General features: G+C 41.1%; 1 protein-coding gene across 1 annotated transcript in view; it reads right to left on the bottom strand.

Annotated features, from left to right (window-relative positions):
• The window catches only part of PRKAR2B (protein kinase cAMP-dependent type II regulatory subunit beta), a 61,276-nt gene that overhangs the window by 15,176 nt on the left and 20,161 nt on the right, over nt 1-25,939 (bottom strand). The window contains exon 2 of the mRNA XM_075274128.1: nt 3,220-3,255. Coding sequence (XP_075130229.1) covers nt 3,220-3,255 — 36 coding nt within the window. The remainder of the gene's footprint in view (nt 1-3,219; nt 3,256-25,939) is intronic.

Below are 25,939 nucleotides of genomic sequence, written 5' to 3'. Positions count from 1 at the left end.
GGCAGATTTTTTTTTATTAGCTAGCAGAAAAAATGAGTATTCTGCCCTATTTTGCCTTAAACTCCCATAGAAATGAATGAAATGCAAAAAAAACCTCTCAGACTAAAGTCCCACATAGGAGGTCACAGCAAAAAAAATCAATGTAGGAAAAACCGTGGTGTTTTTCACAGAAAGGAATCCTCTGTGGGCTTTCCGCTTCCACAATACCTATAGGAAAAACGCTGGCAATTCCGTAGGTATAATGCAAGGGTTTTGGAATTTGAAGTGTGTCCGTTGCGTATGTTTTTCACAATGTGTGAATGAGATAAATTTTTCAAGAGGATTTTGAGGCGTTTTTTTGCAAAAAAAAAAGTTTTAAAAGCTACTAATGGTTTTAGGAAATAGAACCCTGTGTGCTAGACCCCCCAAAAAAGTTTCCAAAATCTGCTTCAGGCCCATGTTGTGGAAATGCTTTACAGTACCAGCATAGTGAATGAGATTCTAGTTAATTTTTGCCCCATATTGTGGAAAAAGGATCTGCAGAAAAGCTATATGCTTGCATTTTTGGAAATTGCACGTGATAATTTTAGCTGTGGAAACAAAAGCCTTTTCCCTATATATTGAATAATGGAAGGGAAAAAAAACGCAGAGAAAAAAAAACCAAGTGGGAAAAAAACCCAACATTTTATAGTATACCAAAGTGACTGAGCATGATCTTGGTTAATCTCATCCACACATTGTGGAAAAAAGGAGCTTTGGAAAAGCTGCTTTTTCAAAAATTTAAAATATAGCATGTTAATTTTAGCTGCAGAATCATAAGCATTTTCCATAGAGATTTAATAGAGGGGAGGCAGAGAAAAATGCAGCGAAAACAATGTATTTTTGCACAGCCTTTTTAGCTGAATTTTGCTGAGTCCTTAGCCTTAGAGAAATCTTCCAAATCCGCTTAGGGTCCATTCACACGGAGGAAAATGGCGCTTTATTTGGCGCTCAATTTTGAGCGCTGAAAAAAAAGCCTCCCATTGACTTCAATGGGCGCTGCTAGCTTTTTTTTCCACTAGCGGAAATCAATGGGAGGCTTTTTTTTCAGTGCTGAAATTCCACAACAAATTCCTGAGGGAGGAGGAAAATGGTGAGGAATTTGGTGTGGAATGTCAGCGCTGAAAAAAAAAGCCTCCCATTGACTTCAATGGGTTCCTTTTTCTGCTTTTTCTGAAATTCCACACCAAATTCCTCATTTTACCCTGAGTGAATGCGCCATCAAGCTTCAAAATCTGCTTCAAAAACTTGAAGCAGGTCTTTTCTGCCTGATAAAAAAACTCTGTGAACTTCCTCTAAGGGGTCAGGAGGGCATTTAGCTTCGAGTTATCTGAGCATCTAATCTACTTCACTTAGTCTGGTGACAGGTCCTCTATAAAATCTGAAATAATGGAAGTGCACTATGTCGAATACAGAGTTCAGGAATTCTCTTTGTGCATCTCTCTTGGAATACTGCAATGTACAGATGGCTTGAAAAGCAAAACATGTTCTATTGGAAGGGAATTAACATGTTTTGAAATGGAAAACTGAAATAAGTCTTCAAAATATTTATATTTTTCTGTATTGGAGGTCAAGAGGAAAACTCTGTTTACTAATATGCCATTCTGGAACATGGTTCATGATTACCGTTCACAATAAATTATAAAGAGGCGCATCTAGCAAATAAAACACATTTGGAAAGTGATGAACACTAAACTTATAAAAAAATACATGCTATTTCTAATTTTGCTTTGCAATGAATACAACAGAGAAAACAAGCATCAATAAGGAGTGCTGGTTGTCCCAACATTATTATTGATGCAAAATAACATACTGCATAAGTATTTAAAGAGGACCTTTCATGTCCTTCTGCACATGCAGTGTTATATACCCTGGGGCTGCAAATATAGTTGCTGTTAGTTTCGGCACCGCTCTCTGCCCACCATCAGAAGGGCGTCCCTGACAATCTAGCTGGGCTGTGAGGAACAACCCCGACTGTATTCATCCATAGCCTTGTACTGGAGGGTGCGTTCCTCACAGCTTTGTTTCATTGCTGGGCGGTAAGGAACACCCCCACTGACAGTACAAGTCTGAGTACAGTGAGGGTGTGTTCCTCATAGCCCAACTAGACTGTCACGGATGGCCTTCTGATGGTGGGCAGAGAGTGGTGTCGAAACTACCAGCACCTATATCTCCAGCCCAGGGGCACATAACGGGAAAGCACTGTTGACTTTCTAGCAGTATATAAAACCGCATCTGTAGAAGGAAATGAAAGGTCCTCTTTAATAATGATAGCAAATTATTAATGATAACATGCTACTGACAGTGACTACCAATTTAAAACAGTTAGAATTCTTTTTTTCCCTTTTGCTCCATAATAAAATTGAATATAAATGCCACCTTCTGTATATCTGTAATGAAAGTTTCACACTACCAAACTTCCTGGTTATGTTCAGAGTAGTATTACAGAAGAATACCCCTGTGATTAGGCTGGGGGAGTGGAGTGGGGGTATTAAATTATGTGACAATCAGAGAGAAAAAGGTAATATAATATGCTCTCTGATTGATAGGAGAAAGGATAAAAAAGACAGAAGTGCTCGCAAACCCTCCCCCTGGGGTCACAGGTTATGCACAGATGATAATGATTTATCATCGTCTGTGCAGTCTGCAGCTCTGTTCCTCCACCGTCCTTCCTCCTTCGGCAGCTCTTAAGATACTGCCAGAGGCAGAAGGGGATAGGACATTTTAGAGCCCCATATCTCAGGATCCGTTAGGGCTATGAAGATGACCTTAGATTCATTTTAAAGATGAGAATCATGGTAGCCCTTACAGATTTGGAGCGATCTGCTGTTAGAAATGCTGTTGGAAATTGAGATTTGCAGTGGGATCTCAATGCCAAATAGCGTTTTCAACAGCAAATCTCCCCAGATCTGTACAGACTATCATGATGATATTAAAGTCATTTAAAAGATGAGATTTCATCTTTATAGCTCTAACCGATCCTAAGATATCGGCATTAGTAGTAAGGACATTTTAGATAGGTCCTCGGCTAGAAATGTGCCACTTTGAGAGGATGTATAAATACGTGGGTGACAGGGAAAGGGTTAATGGAGTCTGTGAGCATAGTACCTAATAAGATACCATACCATCTATATACATCATATAAATTAGTCAAACAAACTTAACACCAATTTTTGGAGGTTAAAAGTAAGCAGTCCTTACCAGATGCTCGCCTTGAAAACCTGCTTATGACTGGAGCTGTAAATAAAAAAACATCAAGATTAATAGTTGTATCTAATTAAAAGCTTAGTTACATACCATTTCTCATAAAAGGAATATTGTAATGTTCATGTTTTAGGGCCCTTTCGTAGTGCACTTTACTACTGCACTACAGTTGAACAATTTCTAAACAAAGGTGACATGTATAATCTATATATAACACATTTGCTAAGACAGAATTACAACCCTAATTGCAAAAAAAATTGGGACAATGTAAAATATACATAAAGCAAGAATGCAATAAGAATAATACATTTTATTTATACAGCGCCAACATATTCCGCAGCACTGTACAATTTGTAGGGTTCAAATACAGACAGATACATAACAAAGAACGTCATTTCACACAATGGGACTGAGGGCCCTGCTCACAAGAGCTTACAGTCTATGAGGTGGGGGGGGGGTGACACAAGAGGTAGCAGGGGTGGCATTGCTTATACAGTGGTCTGACAATTTTGTAATAGAGGTGACTTTCATTACACAAACATAAAACTTTATGAGCCGTCACCAGTCGTGTCCTTTAACATGTGGATGGTGCTTGGACATATAGTTAGCCTGAAATGGCATCATATCATGTGGGGAAATGTGGGAGCTGGAACAGAGGAGGGTTAAATTTGGGGGATTCTAATGATGGTACAGGGTTTACATTAGGAAGGATTTACATTAGGAACTGGGATAGGCCTGTCAATGATTTGGAAATCTCATCTAACCATGTTTTATTCAGCATAGAACAAAGAACAGATATCAGAAGGTAAATGTTATTTCATTCCATTTCATTTGAGAAAATTAACTCATGTAGATATTGATGGTAGCGTTACATCTCAGAAAAGGGTTGGACAGGGCATTATATACCATTATGTAGCTTCCCCTAGGTTTATAAATGTCTGGGAAGTGAAGAGCCAATTGCTAGATTTTGGGAAAAGAAATATTGTCTCATTTTTGCCTGAAAAAATATTTTAGCTGTTCAACAGTGGAAAAATGTCTTACTTTCAACTTCTGATCTGTACACTATTATGAATAAAATTTTACATTTTACAGTGTTTCAACTTTTTGGAAATGGTGTTGGACATTGATCAGCAGAAAAAACTAATCTGACTCTGGCATGTCTCCCGTAGCCTATGGCAGAAAGCACATGTGAGCAGCTTTAGGCTAAGGCCCCACTGGGCGGAAACGCAGCGCTAAAGCGCTGCGGGAAGTACTGCTGAATGAACGCATTACGGTTCTTCTCGCAGTGCTTTCAACAGAAAATTGACAGAGTTTTCCTCCGCGGACTTTCTGTTATAATTATATCTATAGGAAAGCCGCCAGTGTTTCCGTAGATATAATTGACATGCTGCAATTTTTTTCCACAAAATGAGAATGGGATTTGCATGAATCCCATCCACTTTGTAAGTACTGTTAAACACCACGATTTTTACCGCGGCATTTCCGCCGTGGGGCCCCGGCCTTAGAGTATAGGTTGCTGTCTACACTGAGCCAACTGAAATACCACCATAGATCCAGGTAAAAAAAATAAAAAATTGTGGCCGAAACTGCAAGCAGGACCATGAATAGGAAGTTTAAACATTGGGGGATTTAAATTAATGCTCACTATTTATCATCTACAGCATGTTTTCTATTCTACATCTTTTAATAGGTATGTAATGAACAGAAAGATAATATTTCATTCTTCCATACTCTAAAAACATACTGATAGGAAATTTAGACTGTGAGCCCTCTACAGGACAGTGACCATCAATGGCTGGAAAATTAAACATGAAAACTGTAAACTTGTAAAATAAGGCTTGATGTCAGGTTCTTTAAAATGAAAAGTGAATATCCATGCAGATGCTTTCATAAAATGAACAGACCAGCTGCCTGAGGTTTTCAATTACAACAATTTTTACTTTTCGTAACCTATGAAAAAAGTAATTGAAAGCAAGATTGAGATGCAATGGCTGTACTGTAGTTGCCAAATTGTATGTATTATTCTAAACTTGCTTCTCACATGTAGCACTTTAGTGAAAATGAGGCAAAATCCATGATATGCTAACCAAGTGTGAAAAGTTTAATGGGCTAAAAATTTGATGATCTATCCTAAAGACAGTTCACTAATAACAGGGTACAAACGCCTCCACCTATAGCTGACCTCACTGATAATACACAAGTATACACTGGTAATTGAGCAGGAAACAGACAGCTTCTCCAACAGACCAAATACAGGTGAAGTGTCTGATACTTGGTTCACACATCAGTATGCCATCCGTCCGTTTGAATTCAGTTTGAGACTAAAAACGGACTGATACACATACTGATTGCATACTGACACCTTTTTATGTTGATAGGACATTTATTATATCTCCTTATCTCTACTCTGTTTACAATTGCTACTTTTAATCCCCTTATCTGTCCTCTAGGCGTTTTCTATCAGCATAAAAAGGTGTCACTAGGACTCCACATCGCAAATTGCTACTGTGCTTTTTTCCACAGCGTCTTTCATTGAGTTTTTGTGTGTTTTTCTCAGTTTTTTTATTTTCTTATATTCAATATATAAGGAAAACACTTGTGATTCCACAGTTAACATTAACATGTTGCGATTTTGAAAAAAGCAGCTTTATTGCAACTATTTTTTCCACACTGTGTGGATGACATTACCCAGAATCCTATGTTGATGATATTATAAGATACTTAATTTTTCCCTCTGCATTTTCGCAAAGTAAAACCTTATCCTAAAACACGTAATAAATGTTGTACACAGCAAGTTGGCCGTTTCTTGGAATGGATGAAGCCAAAACTATGATACATTTAGTTTTGTATATATCCCTGTACGTGAATTTACGATGCCCTGCAACAGGATTGTAGGATGCATGTAGAGTAAACATACCAAAATATTCAACAATGAGATGTAACACAGAGCTTTGATATCTCTTGAAGCTTGAAGTGACGCTGTTTTGGTAAAACACAGCTGTCTTTGCTAATATTTTAATTATCGGATACAGCAAGACCAGTGTATGGTTTCTAAATGGAAATAATTTAATAGATTGCCCTGTTGCTATGCGGACCATAACTGATACCCTAGGGGCAATGCCAGCTGCTCAGCAAACATTTACTATCCAGCAGTGCATGTCTAAAAAAGGAGTAAGCAATGATAAACTATTTTAATTCTATTCATTACAATAAATATAAGTTCATTAGTTCAGACTTTGCTGTTTATCTTTCTTTACACACACACTACCATTCAAAAGTTTGGGGTCACCCCAACAATTTTGTGTTTTCCATGAAAGCTCACACTTTTATTTATCAAATTAGTTGCAAAATGAATAGAAAATATAGTCAAGACATTGATACGGTTAGAAATGATTTTTATTTTAAATAATAATTTTCTCCTTCAAACTTTGCTTTCGTCAAAGAATGCTCCATTTTCAGCAATTACAGCATTGGAGACCTTTGGCATTCTAGCTGTTAATTTGCTGAGGTAATCTGGAGAAATTTCACCCCATGCCTCTAGAAGCGGTGTCTAGAGCCAATGCCAGGAGTGGATTGTGCAGAAAGTAGAAGGTGAAGAACTTCCTATATATTTCCCATTCCTTTTGTAGTCATTGTCGACTAGGCTCAAAAAACCGCAACAAAATCTGCAACAAAAAATGCTGCGTTTCTGCAACATGGGGCCTTAGCTTCATACTCACCATATTCTGACACCTGTAACTGTTTTAGATTTCCGTATTCAGGGCTGCACGAGGTGTCTTTCTTTATAGGGCCGGATGTCTTTTTTATTTATACCATTCTGGGGAATGTGTGATGTTTCAATTGCTTTTTATTTAACTTTTTTTGGCAAAGTGTAACTGCGAAAATACAGCAGTTTGCCATTTTGCTTAATTTCTCGCCAAATTTTCAGATGCAGGAATTGCTAATTTATGTTTATTTTATTTTTATTTGAGCTGTAGGGAAAAGGGATGATTTGAATTTTGAGATTTTTTAAAATCTTTTTTTACTGTTTTATTAGCTCCCCTTAAGAAGCTTGAACCTGAAATTATTAGATCACTTGCCCCATAGACTGCAATACAACTAAATGCAGCTAATGCGGCCAGTCTGCTTCACTGACCCAATATCCACCGTACTAATATTTGGCCTAGCGCTGCACCTAGTTGGACATAAGTGTTTAAAGCTCATCATCAGACTCACCTATAATTACCTTTTTGGACCTCTTGTGGATTCCCCTCATTCCTCCAACTTTTCTCTGACCTCCCTCTTGACTTCTGAGATGTGCCCGAAGGACTTTGTGGTTTCTGCTGACCCAAGCTGTAGCCACCTTCAAATCCAGTGGAGACCCCAACATGTGGAGCCGCCGCCATTGCACGAACTATCCAGCACTTTAGGACAGCTGGACTGCTACGCCCTAAGCGGTGCATGTACTGAACCGAAGTGATCTTGTATAACTACTGTGCTAACAGAGACCATTGGATTCCACTCTCCCTGTGGGCTCCTCAGACCCCGCTACAAGGTCCTGATGAGGTCTAAGCTACTGCCTCTACCAGTGTCCTGGTCCTGACTGTATCCTGAGTGGCCCGCCATTTTATCGCTGCTTTTGTTAGCTGGACTTTGCTTTTCTTTTATGACACCTCCTAGCAATACAAGCCTCAGGCAGTACTGTCATCTGACCTGTCTGTTCTGCAGTGGGGATTGGAAGATTACCTTGCTTTCACCTGAGACCTGACTCTGCCCTCTGTTCCTTGAATTTGTTAAGGGCCATCTTGGACTTTTAGCTTTTATATTCTAGCTCATCCTTCTCTCCTATACAGAGATCATCAGCTTGAACGTTCTATACTGATTGATGGCTGAGCCACACTGCTATGGTGCCCGTAATGTCTGGCTAACGCTTCAGCTCTCCATCACGACTTCCCCACCGGCCGTGAAGGCTTGATTATACTCCTTGAGCCACCCTATCATGTCTACGAGATCTCATAAACCTAATACTCGCAAAACTAAAGATGGCCCAGTTGCCTGGCACACCTGAGGCCTCCCGATTAAAGCGAGAAACAACTAAGGTACAGTTAGATTTGAAACATAAGCTCTTTAAAGTTAGAAATTGTAAATCAACACCATCCTTCCCGATACTTAAAAAAGTCTATGAGAGATGTCAAATTGCGGCTCCACACTGTCCTAACACATCAGACTGAAAAGGCCGTACATTGGACCCAGTTGCGTTTCTGTAGACATGCTAATAAACATGATAAACTTTTGGCTTCTAAACTGAGGGCATGTCAATGGCAGCACACTGTTCATCAGATACAGGTCCTAGAGCAGTGGTTCTCAACCTTTCTAATGCCGTGACCCCGCAATACAGTTCCTCATGTTGCGGTGACCCCATTCAGTTTGGAATACGCGTCCGTGGTGAATTTAGCTCCGCCCACTTTTATGTTGACTCCGCCCATTCTTATTCATTTTTTATGTGCTCCCACACAGTATAATCCTCCTACAGTCACCCGTACATTATATGTTCCCCTGCCATCTCTCCCACAGTTTCATATACACCCTTAATCTGCCCCCAGTTTCATGTCCCCCATCTCTGCCCCCAGTTTCATGTCCCCCATCTCTGCCCCAGTTTCATGTCCCCCCCATCTCTGCCTCCAGTGTCAAGCCGAACCCCGCCTTCATCTGCCCACAGTTTCATGTCCCCCCAGTTTCATGTCCCCATCTGTTCCCCAGTTTCATGTTCCCCCATCTCTGCCCAGAGCTTCATGTCCCTCCATCTCTGTCCCCAGTGTCATGCCGTCCCCCCCTTCATTATGTTCCACCTTAATGTTTATAACAACAACAAAAAAATCACACATCGCGGCTAAACATACAGAAGCCGCAGCACAGCGTTAAAGCAGGAGCTGGCTGTGTCAGCGCCTGCTTTAATCGCCTGTGTTTTCAACTCATCGGCGTCCTCCGGGTGCCGATCAGTTGAAACTAGGACATACCTCCCACCGACCGGGACGGTTGGGAGGTATGTGGCGACCCCTGTGTTTTGGTCGTTTGACCCCCGCCGGGGTCGCGACCCACAGGTTGAGAACCACTGTCCTAGAGGATCATTAACTTCCAAACCTAATTCCATTTATACCCAATTCCATCAGTTTTACAAAAAGCAATACTCTGCCCCTACCGCAGTTCCCCCTCGGGAGATTGCCTCTTTTCTTCACTACATCAGCCTCCTAATTCCTCCTCCCAGACTTCTACTCTGAAAAACCTCAAAACTAAAAATGAATTAGATGCGGCTATTGACACCCTTAAAAATGGAAAGGCTCCAGGGCCTGATGGCTTTTCCTCCCTGTATTATAAAAAATTCTAAAGTGTTCTCTGTTAGGACCTTCTCCTAATGTTCAATTACATCCTCTAGGGCAGGGAATTCCCCAAGACATGCTCAGCACTACCATGATCGTTATTCCCAAACCTGAGAAAGACGCAACTAACTCAAGCTAACTATAGGCCAATCTCACTTCTCAACTTAGATGTGAAATTATTCTCCTCTATTCTTTTCATTCGTCTGAATAGTTTTCTACCATCCCTTATACACTCAGACCAAGGAGGATTTACTCCCTGAAGACAGGCCTCTGACAGTGTGAGGATACTATACAATATCATCCATTGGGCCAACTGCTACCGAAAAACCAGTTTCTCTGCTGGCTCTAGACATCGAGAAATCCTTTGATAACCTCTCCTGGACATATCTTGCCCATGTTCTCAAGATTGTGGGAATTACGGCCACTTTCAGAGAGGCCTTTGTGCACTCTATTGTGACCCTATCGTGTACCTTAAACTTCCTAAAGATGCCGTGATCCCAGTCTGCATCCGTCACAGTACACGGCAAGGTTACCCCTTATCTCTTGCCCTATTTGCCTTTGGTATAAAGCCACTAGCAATCGCTATTTGTTCACACAATATTAAAGGAGTGCAGAAAGGAGAACACAAATATAAAACTTTTTGTAATTGATATGCTGTTAACTATTACAAATCCACCAGTTTTCCTTGCAAGTTTAATTAATACTCTCCCCCATTTCACACAACTATCAGGTCTTAAACATCTAAATCGGAAATTTTCCACCTCAACGTCCTCTCAGCCACTACCAAACTGATTGCTTTGAATTTTGCTTTTCAATCTGTGTAACTCATTAGAGGCTCATTTCAAATGGAATTTCACTACATTGATCCCAAAGCTGTTAAAGGACCATATCGGGTGGCACTGCGTCACTTTTCTCTGGATGGGAAGAGTTTATTCAGTAAAGATGGTTACCCTATCCTGTACTCTATACCTTTTCTGCTTTCCTAGCTTCTCTTCAGAAAGAGATTTTTAATTTTATTTGGGCATATAAAGTATACATAGATGTGTTATGTATTTTCACAAGAAGCTGGGATGACCATCGGTGCCTCAACTATATAGGTATTATGTTGCTGCCCAACTCACCCAACTTACTGCTATCTATAACAAGACTAAATGTCCTTAATGGGTAACAATGAAACCAACACTGGAAGCCCAACCTCTTAACTTGGGCCCCGAGTTCGGCGGTTGACAACCTTCCTGCTGATTATAGGCTGCAATGGTGGAGGATTTGCATGGCTTGCAAAGCCCACTCTCGCCTTTGACCGCACTTTAATCCCCTATTCCCTCCTGGCCTTTCCCATGAGGTGCTTGTCTGGTGGAGACACACTCAGTCTTTACAATTACTTCTGTAACCAGTGGGTCTTCACTACAGACTATTTCACTGCTATATATTCTCCACCCAAAGCAGAGGCATTCCAGAACACACAGGTTTTCTATTTCATACATTCCCTCACTCCACTCAACCCTGAGATTTATGAGAACTTTCATGAGGACTTGAAAGGCCCTCTTTAATAAAGACTTTTACAAAGTTTTTTTATCTTCACCTTCACAGATTTATTGAAAATATATAAATAAATTACGCTTTAACATTCACAGTAAAATTATTATGATCACCAGAAAATATTCACAGGTGTTGCCATGTGCAACATGGACAGCAGCTAGATGGTCTGGAAGTGACTCAGTAAAGTGCTAGCAGATTCTCTGAGGCATGTGGAGCAATTCTAACTGCAGTGCATCTTACATTTGCTGGAGGGTGTGTGGGGGGAGGACAAATATTTATGTTTCTCACTTATTTGTTTTGCTTACTTGAATAGTGCCAACATTTTCTGCAGCGCTTTTAGGCCCCGTTCACACGGGGTAAGATGGAGGCGGAATCCACATCATAATCCGCCCCCTCACAATCGCGGTCTATGTAAACCGCTAGCATTCTTTTTTCCGCTAGCTGCAACATGCAGCTAGTGGAAAAAGGTAACGAGCTGCCCTTTCTTCAGGTGGATTCCGTGGCTGAATCAGCTGTGGTGTCCACCTCGTGACAGCAACCTCCGGATTAGGCCCATTAATTTGGGCCTAATCCGGAGTGGAAAGACGCGATGGGATGCTGTGCACTGTACTGACGCGACAGAATATGCACACGCGTAATTGCGTGTGAACTAGCCCTTACAAACTTTGTCAATCACTGTCCCATAAAGGGCTCACAACCAGAGTACCTGGAGGTAACCCACGCAAACACAGGGTACATAGAGCAAATATAGCTATGGAGGTGGTCCCATAGATGCTCAATTGGATTCAAATCTAGAGAAATATGTGGCCAGGGAAGCACTTTGAAATCTTGATCGTACTCTTGCAATCACTGTTGGACATTTCTAGCCATGTGACCTGTTGTATTGTCTAGCCAGAAGATTCCATCTGCCCAGGAAGACAATTCTGATAAATCACTCCTTTTACCCATGACAACAATGAGCGTTGTGCGTTCACACAGCCTACGCCACACTTTAAATACCCAATGACACATCAATTACTTTATTGGCTATATGCTGCCAATGTCAACAGTAGTAGGTGGTCATAATATTGTGACCTGACTACGTAATAGTGTTAATATACTTTACAGTAACTGTAATGATAAGAGTATCATGTCTACCATTGCAATAGTTATAAGCCACAGATTCATAAAGAACTCCAATGTACTTTTATGCTATCAGGCTCAGTGTTGTTGAGTGGCGTAAAACTGCAGGAAGGGCACAATATAAAATGAAGATGTTTCAAGACTTTGGAATTTGATAATGACAGCTTTACAGTAGTCTAATAGTGTGATGCATTATGCAATATTAATAATTAAGCAGTTGCTCAGAACATTACAATAATTACACACACAGTCATTTGTACAAGAAGGCTCACGGACAAAGTGGTCTAATCTGCATCATAATGATACAAATGCTTGGAAACAATATGACTTAATCGATTCAGGACCAGGTCATTTGGCGTCTTTAGGACACTGTTTTAATAGGAGTTAGTTTAACAGCTTCAAGTTTTGTATTTATTGGATTAATGAAGGATACAATCATAATTTTTATGCAAATTATTTAAAGGGATTCAACCATTAAAATCAAATTTTTTTCTCGTTGACCCGTAGGAATAGCCTTAAGAAAGGCTACTCTTCTCCTACCTTTAGATGTCTTTTCCGTGCCGCCATTCGGTATAAATAGCGGTTTTCATCGGTATGCAAATGGGTTCTCTCGCAGCACTGGGGGCGGTAAACAGCGCTCGAACAGCACTGAGGGTGTCCCCAATGCTGCGAGAGAACTCTCCAGCGCCGCCTCCATCTTCTTCAGGAACGCCTTCTTCCGGCGTGGGCGGACAAACTTCTAGGCTTCGGGCCTAGGGCAGAGCCGACTGCGCATGCCCACAGGCCACAAGAAAATGGCCACTTACTTACTGTAAGTAAGTGTTTATACCGAACGGTGGCGTGGAGAAGACATGTAAAGGTAGGAGAAAAATAGCCTTTCTTAAAGAAGACCTTTCATGGTTTGGGGCACAGGCAGCTCTATATACTTCTGGAAAGGCGACAGACCACTGAATTCAGTGCGCTGTCAGGTTTTCCGATCTGTGCCCCAGGCAAAGAGTTTTCGGTCCCGGTACCGTTCCCCTCCTGGTAATACTCGTCTATGGACGAGCACTGTGAGCGGAGGGAGGGGGCGTTCCTCCCCGCTCACACTGTGCAGCGCGATAGGCGCTGCTTTGAGGAAGGACGTACCTGACTAACTGTCAGGAATGCCCTTCTGACTGTAAAGAGCTACGGTACCAGGACCGAAAGATCTTTACCCGGGGCACAGATCGGGAAAGCCGACAGTGCACTGAATTTAGTGCACTGTCGGCTTTCCAGCAGTATATGGAACTGCCTGTGCCCCAAACCATGAAAGGTCCTCTTTAAGGCTATTCCTACATGTCAACGAGAAAAAATTTGATTTTAATGGTAGAATCCATTTAAGCAGTTTTCACATTTTTAGATCCTTTAAAATTGGGCCTGCTATGCAGTACTATCGCCAAGTATACATCATTGCCACACAGTGAGTTGCCTGGTTTAATTTTCTTGGAGGCCGCCATGTCTCATTTGTACCATTTGCATCATTGTCTTTATAGCATACGGGTCCTTTTTTTGGCCCTATTTCTTTACGTGGGAGTTACGTCATAGCATCTTTTATTGCTTTCTATTTAAATTTCCTAGTTCATGAGCTTTTATTGGCATGTATTAAAAGTTATATTTTAATGATTATTGTTTATTCATTTTGGATTTATATTTAGAGTTGAATAATCTTTGGTTTACCTGTCTATTTGGACTTTGTATATAAGAAAGTGGGTCAATTCATGCACAAGCCACTGAAACAACTGCAATTTCTCCTAACCAGAGACCTGATGATGCTTCTTCAGTAGTTTAAAGTTTATCTGTCAGTTGTTTTGGGGTTTTTTCCATCATAAACTGGTCCCATCATGTGCAGGATGAAGTAATTCCCTTTCCATTGGTGCCCTCTGTAATCTTTCTATTGCATCAAAATGAAGTTAGAAATATTTGAAAGCATAAAAAGTCATATGTAAATTTACCTAAGTAGTCACTGGGGGCAGGAGCAGCTTCAGCCAAGTTATACTGGATCCTTGTTAATCACACCTTCTAATCCCTTAACAACAGTTTCTGGCCTTCAGGGATGACATTATGGCACCCATTTGGCGCAAAGCCCTTTCTGTACCACCACCCAAGTTCTGTACCTCACTCACCACGTTGTGCGAAACTGGGTGGAATGGTGCTGGGACAATTCTGCCCAACATATCGTTATAATACATGGCACTTTTCTTGAGTTAGACTCAGGCCCCATATAGCAGGCCGATACATAAAAGGGCTGTGGGGAAAAAACTGCAACGCATCATGGTTTTTTCCCCCAGCGTTTTCATGGAAAAAGTCTGCAGAGGTTTCCTTTGTGGACTTTATGCTTCCATTATGCCTATAGGGAAACTGACAGTATTTCTGTAGGTATAACTGACATCCTACGATTTCCGAAACTATATTTCCACAATGTGTAGATGGGATTCGCGTTTACACCACATGGGGCCCTGGCGTTATCATGGAAATCTACGGCAGTTTCTATCTGGTGTAGATATACATTCTGGCACACAGGAGTGCACCTGGTCTATGAAGGGGCTGGAGCCTCTACATCAGCCGTGCCCTATGCTTGCCAGGACCTTTAATACAACTGGTGCACAAAACATCAGTCTTAAAAAAATCTGCCCATAGATTTTTTTATTTTTTCAGGGCAAGTCAAAGATATACTGATAGGAAATATGAGATTGTGAGCCCTATATGGGACAGTTAGGACTAGTTCACAAGGGCGTATTTTGGTCCTGATTTTGACGTGGGAAGCCGAGGCTTCCCACTCCGGAGTAGGCCCAAGATGAATGGGCCTAGCCCGGAGGGTGATGCTGCGAGGCGGACAAAGCGGCTCAATGAGCCGCGGAATCCGCCTGAAGAAAGGGCAACTCGATTATTTTTTCCGTGAGCGGCAACATGCTGCTCACAGAAAAAAGATCACTAGCCGTCTCCATAGACCACCATTGAGAGGGGCCGGATTATGACGTGGATTCCGCGCCATAATCCGCCCCTTCTGTGCCCGTGTGAACGAGCCCTTACTGACAAAATCTGTAAAGTGTTGTGGAATATGATGGCACTATATAAGGAAGCTAAATAAATAAATAAGTTTTTGTGGGACATGCTAAACTGTTCACTAGTACCTCTGGAGTACATTTGACTTTTTATTCACTTTCTATTGAATTTTTTGAATGTGGGGAACAAGAACCAGTATTTCTGGTAATGTTTTATCGTTTTTTTTCACTGTGAGTTCACTGTGTAGGATAGATAACACACTACATTTATTCTGTAGGTCTCTCTTATTGTATTGTTAATTTTATACAATATAAAGACATTAAAAATAGTTTTTGAATTGCCATCTTCTAAAAGACTGAGGGCGAATAAGGGTCAGTTAAGATGATGTGCTCAACAAAGGCATCAAGTGCATTTGTGACATGATTACAGTTAAGTGTTTACTTGCCATGCCGTAAATGTCTGGCAAGATACAGGTTAATAAAAATGTTTAAATGAAGCACTGGAATTACATAGAGGATATAGCATTATGTGGCCTAGTGCTGAAGCGGTCACATTGTTTACATAGAGAGAAGCCTTTACTTTAAAGCTCCTTCCTCCATGCAGAGAGCACAGGAAGCAGCAAAACATAATGGCAAAGAATAAATAAAGAGCAAATATAGTCAGTGACATTTACAGGCTGTCACAGCAAGCATGGTTGAGACTCATGTTGTGATAATCCGTCTTTGAAGCAGATCTACTTGAGCCCTTGTGCAAATCATATTTTATATGCATATATGGGCACCTGAGAGTTCATCTAATGAAGTTGGAGTTCAATTAACAATGTTAGCAATTACAATAAACATACAGTGTATGTTACAGAGTTTACAATACAGGTGAAATGCGTAAGAAAGACCCTGTGAATGGCCAACACAATGTAGTCATGTACCACTGAATATGTTGTAAGAAAAGGTACACCCTGCCAAGACTTATCTCCTCAGTTAAGATACTACAAAAGTGTATTTTCTCACACTCCTTGGTGTCATTTACAGTATGTATGGTGTTATCTCTCTCTAAACACGTGCAAGTTGTATATCTTGAATGGGAGCTGAGCTGTAATAGCGCAGTACAGCCGCTACACATTGTATGTATGCAGCTCCATATACTCTGCTGATCAGTGCAATTACTGGGTATCGGACACCTACTAATATTATGCTGATGACCTATCCTAAGAAATAATATATGATCTTGGACAACTCCTTTTACATAATAAGCTATCAATAAAATAGTACAAATAGTAAATAAAAATAAAGTAATAATGTTAACAATAGGACAACATTCAAAGAGAATGTGGAACACAAGATACTGTCCTGTCCTACAATATAGGGCAAAATTTTCATTGCGTATGTTTCATATACAATGTCTTGATAAGGTGATTTACTTTAATACACTATTGGCATGCTGTGTGCCTTATCAATGATATGTTATATGTACACACATATTTATAAATATAAATATACATATATAAAGTTATATATGTAGCATCTGAGGTAAATGTCAGCAAAGCCATAATTTCTTACAGTGTCCAAAAAAGCTGTTGTTAACTCACAAAATCATGTATACTTAACACATTAAAGAATATGGGTCTATCAAAATCATGGACTGCCACCAAATGTCATTCGTGTGCTGTATAGATTTCACAGATCCTCGACATTGTAAATTATACCATTTTTTTAACAGATGGTTGATCCATTTTTTAATGGATGTAAAAACTAGAACAACCACGGATCCAAAAACTGTGTAGAACTGCGTGCTATCTCTGAGGAACACAGACAGTACACATCTGAGAAAAACAGACATGTGAATAAGCCCTTAGCACTACAGTTACTATCTGCAACCCCGCTGAGCATGAGCACACCTAGCATTTTAAGAACAGCATACAAAGTGCATGGAGATCACTCCTTCAAAATCAAAATGAGTATAACAGTATGTAAGTTATCACGGATATTTTCATGCAAAATGGCAGATATAAAAACAGAACGCTAGATTCAAACAAGGATGCCACCAAAATTCAGGAATATTTAGTGGTAACACAAACACATTTAGAATATATATATATATATATATATATATATATATATATATATATATACACACACAAAAAAAAATCTAAATATATATAAATATAGACATACACATATACACTGTAACACTGTGGACAGTATGGAGTAAAACTGAACATAAATAAAACCTGGTGATACTAAAAAAAAAATGTGATCTACCATGATCAGTTTACTGCAAAATATGACCAATGATTTACTCAATGATACTAGTTATTAAAATGTTTTTGTTTCTTTTACATTTTAAAATTAACAATCAACAATTAGGTTGTATTCATTTCTGATTTTATATATATATATATATATATATATATATATATATATATATATATACATATATTTCTCTACTGCTTTTCCAATAAACAAACATTTTCCATCTATACAAGTTGCTGGCAGATTGGATTGAGATATATATATATATATATATATATATATATATATATATATATATATCTCAATGCACACTCATTTTAATGTGTAAACACACGTTTTTAATTAAAACTACAGCATGACAATAACTGCCATAATAAAAAAAACGAGAGAAAAAGGACAGTTAGTTATCTAGCTAACAAAAAAGGAAGAACTAATGGAAAATACACTTTACCCCTCTTTTTCTAGAACGCCTTCATGAAAAACCAAAAAATGGGGTTTATTATTCAACGACACAAACAGAACTAATTATAAAAGACATACTCATCATAAGAAGACAGCAAAAATTGTTCCCTGTTCTTCCCTACATAGACAGATATATTTATGCAAAACTGAAATGGAGAATCTAGCAAAATGATGATGAGGAACAAGAACTGACAAGATTCCCCAGAGTACCCTAATCTTCCCAGCCTGGAGTCTCTCTGCACTCACCATTTGATTGGGTGTCCTTTTTCATGTTGTTAATTCCGGATTTAGAAGTCATTTTTAACAGTAAAATGGGACAATAGCATTGATTCCTTCAGCATGATCATTACTCTTTTCTCTTCAATGCCAGGATCAGGTTTTTGCAACTGCATGGAGTGTGACGTAGTCAAACCTAACTGTGTCTAGAATCACAAGGCATGTATTAGCTGGCCAATCCGAGACAGGGGATTTTCATTAATTACATACCTAACACAATGACAACACTGAAGCCAATTGCAGCCTGAAGAATCTGCCTGTCTCACTGTGAAGCATAAACTGTCAAGTATGGCTTGTTCAATATTTCCTGCACTAAATGTATTTTTAGCCAAGGAGAACTCAGGTTACACATCAATAACAATAGGATGAAGCATCTTGTGTAGCCTGGACATTCTGTATCATCGCATAAGGATTATCATATGATCTAAATGGAAGTTGTAAAATTGCAACAATTTTATAGCTGTTATCATAATGGTTTAGGCCTCAAAATATAACACCACAGACATATACCTATAATTCTAAAGTACCAAATATGATGGGTTATTTATCACTGCAAACTAAACTTGTAGGAGATATTCAAATCTGTATAAGGATGCTGTAAATCATATAGTCACATAGAACAAGGTCTTATTTGCCAAAGGTTTTTCACCTAGTAAATAGAGATGAGCGAACACTAAAATGTTCGAGGTTCGAAATTCGATTCGAACAGCCGCTCACTGTTCGAGTGTTCGAATGGGTTTCGAACCCCATTATAGTCTATGGGGAACATAAACTCGTTAAGGGGGAAACCCAAATTCGTGTCTGGAGGGTCACCAAGTCCACTATGACACCCCAGGAAATGATACCAACACCCTGGAATGACACTGGGACAGCAGGGGAAGCATGTCTGGGGGCATAAAAGTCACTTTATTTCATGGAAATCCCTGTCAGTTTGCGATTTTCGCAAGCTAACTTTTCCCCATAGAAATGCATTGGCCAGTGCTGATTGGCCAGAGTACGGAACTCGACCAATCAGCGCTGGCTCTGCTGGAGGAGGCGGAGTCTAAGATAGCTCCACACCAGTCTCCATTCAGGTCCGACCTTAGACTCCGCCTCCTCCGGCAGAGCCAGCGCTGATTGGCCGAAGGCTGGCCAATGCATTCCTATGCGAATGCAGACTTAGCAGTGCTGAGTCAGTTTTGCTCAACTACACATCTGATGCACACTCGGCACTGCTACATCAGATGTAGCAATCTGATGTAGCAGAGCCGAGGGTGCACTAGAACCCCTGTGCAAACTCAGTTCACGCTAATAGAATGCATTGGCCAGCGCTGATTGGCCAATGCATTCTATTAGCCCGATGAAGTAGAGCTGAATGTGTGTGCTAAGCACACACATTCAGCACTGCTTCATCAAGCCAATACAATGCATTAGCCAGTGCTGATTGGCCAGAGTACGGAATTCGGCCAATCAGCGCTGGCTCTGCTGGAGGAGGCGGAGTCTAAGGTCGCTCCACACCAGTCTCCATTCAGGTCCGACCTTAGACTCCGCCTCCTCCGGCAGAGCCAGCGCTGATTGGCCGAAGGCTGGCCAATGCATTCCTATGCGAATGCAGACTTAGCAGTGCTGAGTCAGTTTTGCTCAACTACACATCTGATGCACACTCGGCACTGCTACATCAGATGTAGCAATCTGATGTAGCAGAGCCGAGGGTGCACTAGAACCCCTGTGCAAACTCAGTTCACGCTAATAGAATGCATTGGCCAGCGCTGATTGGCCAATGCATTCTATTAGCCCGATGAAGTAGAGCTGAATGTGTGTGCTAAGCACACACATTCAGCACTGCTTCATCAAGCCAATACAATGCATTAGCCAGTGCTGATTGGCCAGAGTACGGAATTCGGCCAATCAGCGCTGGCTCTGCTGGAGGAGGCGGAGTCTAAGGTCGCTCCACACCAGTCTCCATTCAGGTCCGACCTTAGACTCCGCCTCCTCCGGCAGAGCCAGCGCTGATTGGCCGAAGGCTGGCCAATGCATTCCTATGCGAATGCAGACTTAGCAGTGCTGAGTCAGTTTTGCTCAACTACACATCTGATGCACACTCGGCACTGCTACATCAGATGTAGCAATCTGATGTAGCAGAGCCGAGGGTGCACTAGAACCCCTGTGCAAACTCAGTTCACGCTAATAGAATGCATTGGCCAGCGCTGATTGGCCAATGCATTCTATTAGCCCGATGAAGTAGAGCTGAATGTGTGTGCTAAGCACACACATTCAGCACTGCTTCATCAAGCCAATACAATGCATTAGCCAGTGCTGATTGGCCAGAGTACGGAATTCGGCCAATCAGCGCTGGCTCTGCTGGAGGAGGCGGAGTCTAAGGTCGCTCCACACCAGTCTCCATTCAGGTCCGACCTTAGACTCCGCCTCCTCCGGCAGAGCCAGCGCTGATTGGCCGAAGGCTGGCCAATGCATTCCTATGCGAATGCAGACTTAGCAGTGCTGAGTCAGTTTTGCTCAACTACACATCTGATGCACACTCGGCACTGCTACATCAGATGTAGCAATCTGATGTAGCAGAGCCGAGGGTGCACTAGAACCCCTGTGCAAACTCAGTTCACGCTAATAGAATGCATTGGCCAGCGCTGATTGGCCAATGCATTCTATTAGCCCGATGAAGTAGAGCTGAATGTGTGTGCTAAGCACACACATTCAGCACTGCTTCATCAAGCCAATACAATGCATTAGCCAGTGCTGATTGGCCAGAGTACGGAATTCGGCCAATCAGCGCTGGCTCTGCTGGAGGAGGCGGAGTCTAAGGTCGGACCTGAATGGAGACTGGTGTGGAGCGATCTTAGACTCCGCCTCCTCCAGCAGAGCCAGCGCTGATTGGCCGAATTCCGTACTCTGGCCAATCAGCACTGGCTAATGCATTGTATTGGCGTGATGAAGCAGTGCTGAATGTGTGTGCTTAGCACACACATTCAGCTCTACTTCATCGGGCTAATAGAATGCATTGGCCAGCGCTGATTGGCCGAATTCCGTACTCTGGCCAATCAGTGCTGGCCAATGCATTCTATTAGCTTGATGAAGCAGAGTGTGCACAAGGGTTCAAGCGCACCCTCGGCTCTGATGTAGCAGAGCCGAGGCTGCACAAGGGTTCAAGCGCACCCTCGGCTCTGATGTAGGAGAGCCGAGGGTGCACTTGAACCCTTGTGCAGCCTCGGCTCTGCTACATCAGAGCCGAGGGTGCGCTTGAACCCTTGTGCACACTCTGCTTCATCAAGCTAATAGAATGCATTGGCCAGCGTTGATTGGCCAATGTATTCTATTAGCCTGATGAAGTAGAGCTGAATGTGTGTGCTAAGCACACACATTCAGCTCTACTTCATCGGGCTAATAGAATGCATTGGCCAGCGCTGATTGGCCAGAGTACGGAACTCGACCAATCAGCGCTGGCTCTGCTGGAGGAGGCGGAGTCTAAGATCGCTCCACACCAGTCTCCATTCAGGTCCGACCTTAGACTCCGCCTCCTCCAGCAGAGCCAGCGCTGATTGGCCGAATTCCGTACTCTGGCCAATCAGCACTGGCTAATGCATTGTATTGGCTTGATGAAGCAGTGCTGAATGTGTGTGCTTAGCACACACATTCAGCTCTACTTCATCGGGCTAATAGAATGCATTGGCCAATCAGCGCTGGCCAATGCATTCTATTAGCGTGAACTGAGTTTGCACAGGGGTTCTAGTGCACCCTCGGCTCTGCTACATCAGATTGCTACATCTGATGTAGCAGTGCCGAGTGTGCATCAGATGTGTAGTTGAGCAAAACTGACTCAGCACTGCTAAGTCTCTGCATTCGCATAGGAATGCATTGGCCAGCCTTCGGCCAATCAGCGCTGGCTCTGCCGGAGGAGGCGGAGTCTAAGGTCGGACCTGAATGGAGACTGGTGTGGAGCGATCTTAGACTCCGCCTCCTCCAGCAGAGCCAGCGCTGATTGGTCGAGTTCCGTACTCTGGCCAATCAGCGCTGGCCAATGCATTCTATTAGCCCGATGAAGTAGAGCTGAATGTGTGTGCTTAGCACACACATTCAGCTCTACTTCATCAGGCTAATAGAATACATTGGCCAATCAGCGCTGGCCAATGCATTCTATTAGCTTGATGAAGCAGAGTGTGCACAAGGGTTCAAGCGCACCCTCGGCTCTGATGTAGCAGAGCTGAGGGTGCACAAGGGTTCAAGTGCACCCTCGGCTCTCCTACATCAGAGCCGAGGGTGCGCTTGAACCCTTGTGCAGCCTCGGCTCTGCTACATCAGAGCCGAGGGTGCGCTTGAACCCTTGTGCACACTCTGCTTCATCAAGCTAATAGAATGCATTGGCCAGCACTGATTGGCCAGAGTACGGAATTCGGCCAATCAGCGCTGGCCAATGCATCCCTATGGGAAAAAGTTTATCTCACAAAAATCACAATTACACACCCGATAGAGCCCCAAAAAGTTATTTTTAATAACATTCCCCCCTAAATAAAGGTTATCCCTAGCTATCCCTGCCTGTACAGCTATCCCTGTCTCATAGTCACAAAGTTCACATTCTCATATGACCCGGATTTGAAATCCACTATTCGTCTAAAATGGAGGTCACCTGATTTCGGCAGCCAATGACTTTTTCCAATTTTTTTCAATGCCCCCAGTGTCGTAGTTCCTGTCCCACCTCCCCTGCGCTGTTATTGGTGCAAAAAAGGCGCCAGGGAAGGTGGGAGGGGAATCGAATTTTGGCGCACTTTACCACGTGGTGTTCGATTCGATTCGAACATTGCGAACACCCTGATATCCGATCGAACATGTGTTCGATAGAACACTGTTCGCTCATCTCTACTAGTAAACACAAATTTTTTGAGAACCCACATTTCTTCAACTAGTGACCTGCTATTTTATGAAGTATGCATGCAACCTTATATGCCGCTGTCCACAAATGTCATCCTCATGCCATAAAGTGACATGGTTTTTTTCTTGCATTTCAGTGCTGCAACCTATGCAAATTCTATGCAGACTTCTAAAAACTAAGGTTACGTCTACATCTGGCCTGGAGACTCTGCAAAGGGGACTTTTTCTTCACCAGTGTCAGTTTAAAAATGGTGGGCACTCAATGGACCCCATTGTACTCATTGTGATCCGCCGGGCTCCAGGTATAACTACTGTTTTAGCGACATTAATGTGAACCTAGCGTAAGAAACACTTTACAGCTATATATGACTTAATTGCTTATTGGACAACTTATACAAATCTCTGTTTTTAGATGAAATGGTCCATCTACTGGAGATGTCAGATGTTAACAACATATCTTTGAACCATATTACTGTATTTCTCCGAAAATAAGACGGGGTCTTATATTATTTTTTTCTCTGATAAAAAGGCTAGGGTTTATTTTCGGAGTAGGTCTTACTTTGCAGGCAATGGAGCAAATCAGAATCTTTTCTGCTTCGCTCCAGATGAATCTTGTAAAATGGTTAGGGTTAGTAATCCTAACCCTAACTTACATTCACCATTGATGGTGCAGTGTCAGTGGGTCTTAAATATACTTACTGGCGCTTTCTCTTTCTGAACACTTTTTGTGACAGTGGCGCCATGTCCACTCTATCGCCTTTCTTTTACGCTAAGAGGGAGGTGCTGTAGTGGAGTGGCTGCATCTGTGGGAGCGAGCAGGGGTGGCACCTGACATATGGTCATGTAGGTAGCCAAGTCCACAGTCAGGACTGGTATTACTCAAACTGTGGCCCTGGACAAAATTAAAAGCGGGGCCCCAAATGCTCATTTACCAACAACGCCATCATATTTCCAGTGAAAGCCTCTTTATTAGCTCCCCTTTCTTCCTCCAAAACAGTAACAACCACCCCACACACAATTCAAATAATAACTTTTTTACCGCCTAAAAGATTTTCACACCCCTCACTGGTTATTATAGCGTCTCCTTATAAATAATAGTCCCTGCTTATAAACAGTGTTCCATATCAGTAATAGTTTGCCCTTATCAGTAACAGCCCCCCTCATAAATAATAGTTCACTTTATAAAATAATAGTCCATATTATAAATATTATCCCTCTTATAAATAGCCCTCTTAATAACCACTTATAAATAATAGTTCCCTCTTATAAATAGCCCCTTTAACAATACCTTCCTTATAAAGGTTCCCTCATAAATAAAAGAGACCAAATTATAGCCACCCATATAATGTTCTCCTTTTTATAGGTCTATTATAAATAGTTCTTCCTTTATAGATAATAGCCCGCCTTATTTATAATAGTTTCCTCTTATAATTACCCCATTATAAATAGGTCCTCTATTATACATAACAACCCTCTTATAACAATTCACTTTATATAGAATAGATCCTCTCTTATAATAGCCCCTTTATATATATATAATAGTCCCCCCTTATGAATAACAGTTCACCATTTATGTATAACAGACACCTTGTTCTATATAACATTTCCTCCCTTCAAACATAATAGCTCCTAATACTTTCTCTCCTATAGTAGCCCCCCTTATATATAACAGTCCCACCTTATAATAGTGCTCCTTATAGATAATTCCTCTCTTATAATAGCGCTCTTTATATAAAACAGTTCATCCATTACAAATAATAGCTCCCCCTTAAAAAAGTTCTGTTATATATAATTGTTCCCCTTTATAATAGTCCAATTATATTTAATAGCCCCCCTTATATAATAACTCCTCTCCTATAGTAGCCCCCTTATTTATAAGTCTCCCCCTTATATATAATAATTCCTCTCTTACAATAATGCCCTTTATGTATAATAGTTCCTCCATTATAAATACAATCCCCCTTATATTTAATAGTCCCCCCACTATAAATATTAGCCCCCATATAAATAACAGCTTGACCCGTTAGCAGGATGGTTGGGAGTTACAGTATGTCTATTCTCCATCTCCTCTATGTCATGTGACATAACCTGTAACTGTAACTAGGGCTTGTTTTGGAGAAAGGCTTATATTTTAATCCTTCTTCAAAAACCCTGCAAAATCAAGCTAAGACTTATTTTTGGGTTAGGGCTTATTTTTGGAGAAACAAGCTACTAAGCTATAAACTGCAAACTTACTTCAACTATGATGTACAAACCACTTCCGATTTTGCTACCCACAAACTGTACCCAGGGTCAGGAGTGCCATTTTCACATCACTGGTCTGGCAGTGACAACATTTGAGTCAAATCTAATTACATATACAGTGGGTATGGAAAGTATTCCGACCCCTTTAAATTTTTCACTCTTTGTGAAAATCAAAAAAGTTCATTTTATTTCTCATTAATCTACACTCATCAACCCATCTTGACAGAAAAAAAACAGAAATGGAGATATTTTTGCAAATTTATTAAAAAAGAGAATATAAAAAAACATGAAAACTTGGTGATCTTCAGTAGTTGATACCTTTTTAATGGCTAACTCATAATGATGACAAATGGCTAACGTTTCGAAGCGCAAAGGCTCCTTTGTCAAAGCAAATTTAAAAACATTTTTGAAGGATATATATATATATACAGTCCTATGAAAAAGTTTGGGCACCCCTATTAATCTTAATCATTTTTAGTTCTAAATATTTTGGTGTTTGCAACAGCCATTTCAGTTTGATATATCTAATAACTGATGGACACAGTAATATTTCAGGATTGAAATGAGGTTTATTGTACTAACAGA

This window comes from Leptodactylus fuscus, chromosome 5, assembly GCF_031893055.1.
Source record: "Leptodactylus fuscus isolate aLepFus1 chromosome 5, aLepFus1.hap2, whole genome shotgun sequence".
NCBI classification, from domain to species: domain Eukaryota; kingdom Metazoa; phylum Chordata; class Amphibia; order Anura; family Leptodactylidae; genus Leptodactylus; species Leptodactylus fuscus.
The sequence above is the reverse complement of the archived record's forward strand: the minus strand, read 5'-3'. Positions and strand labels throughout refer to the sequence as shown.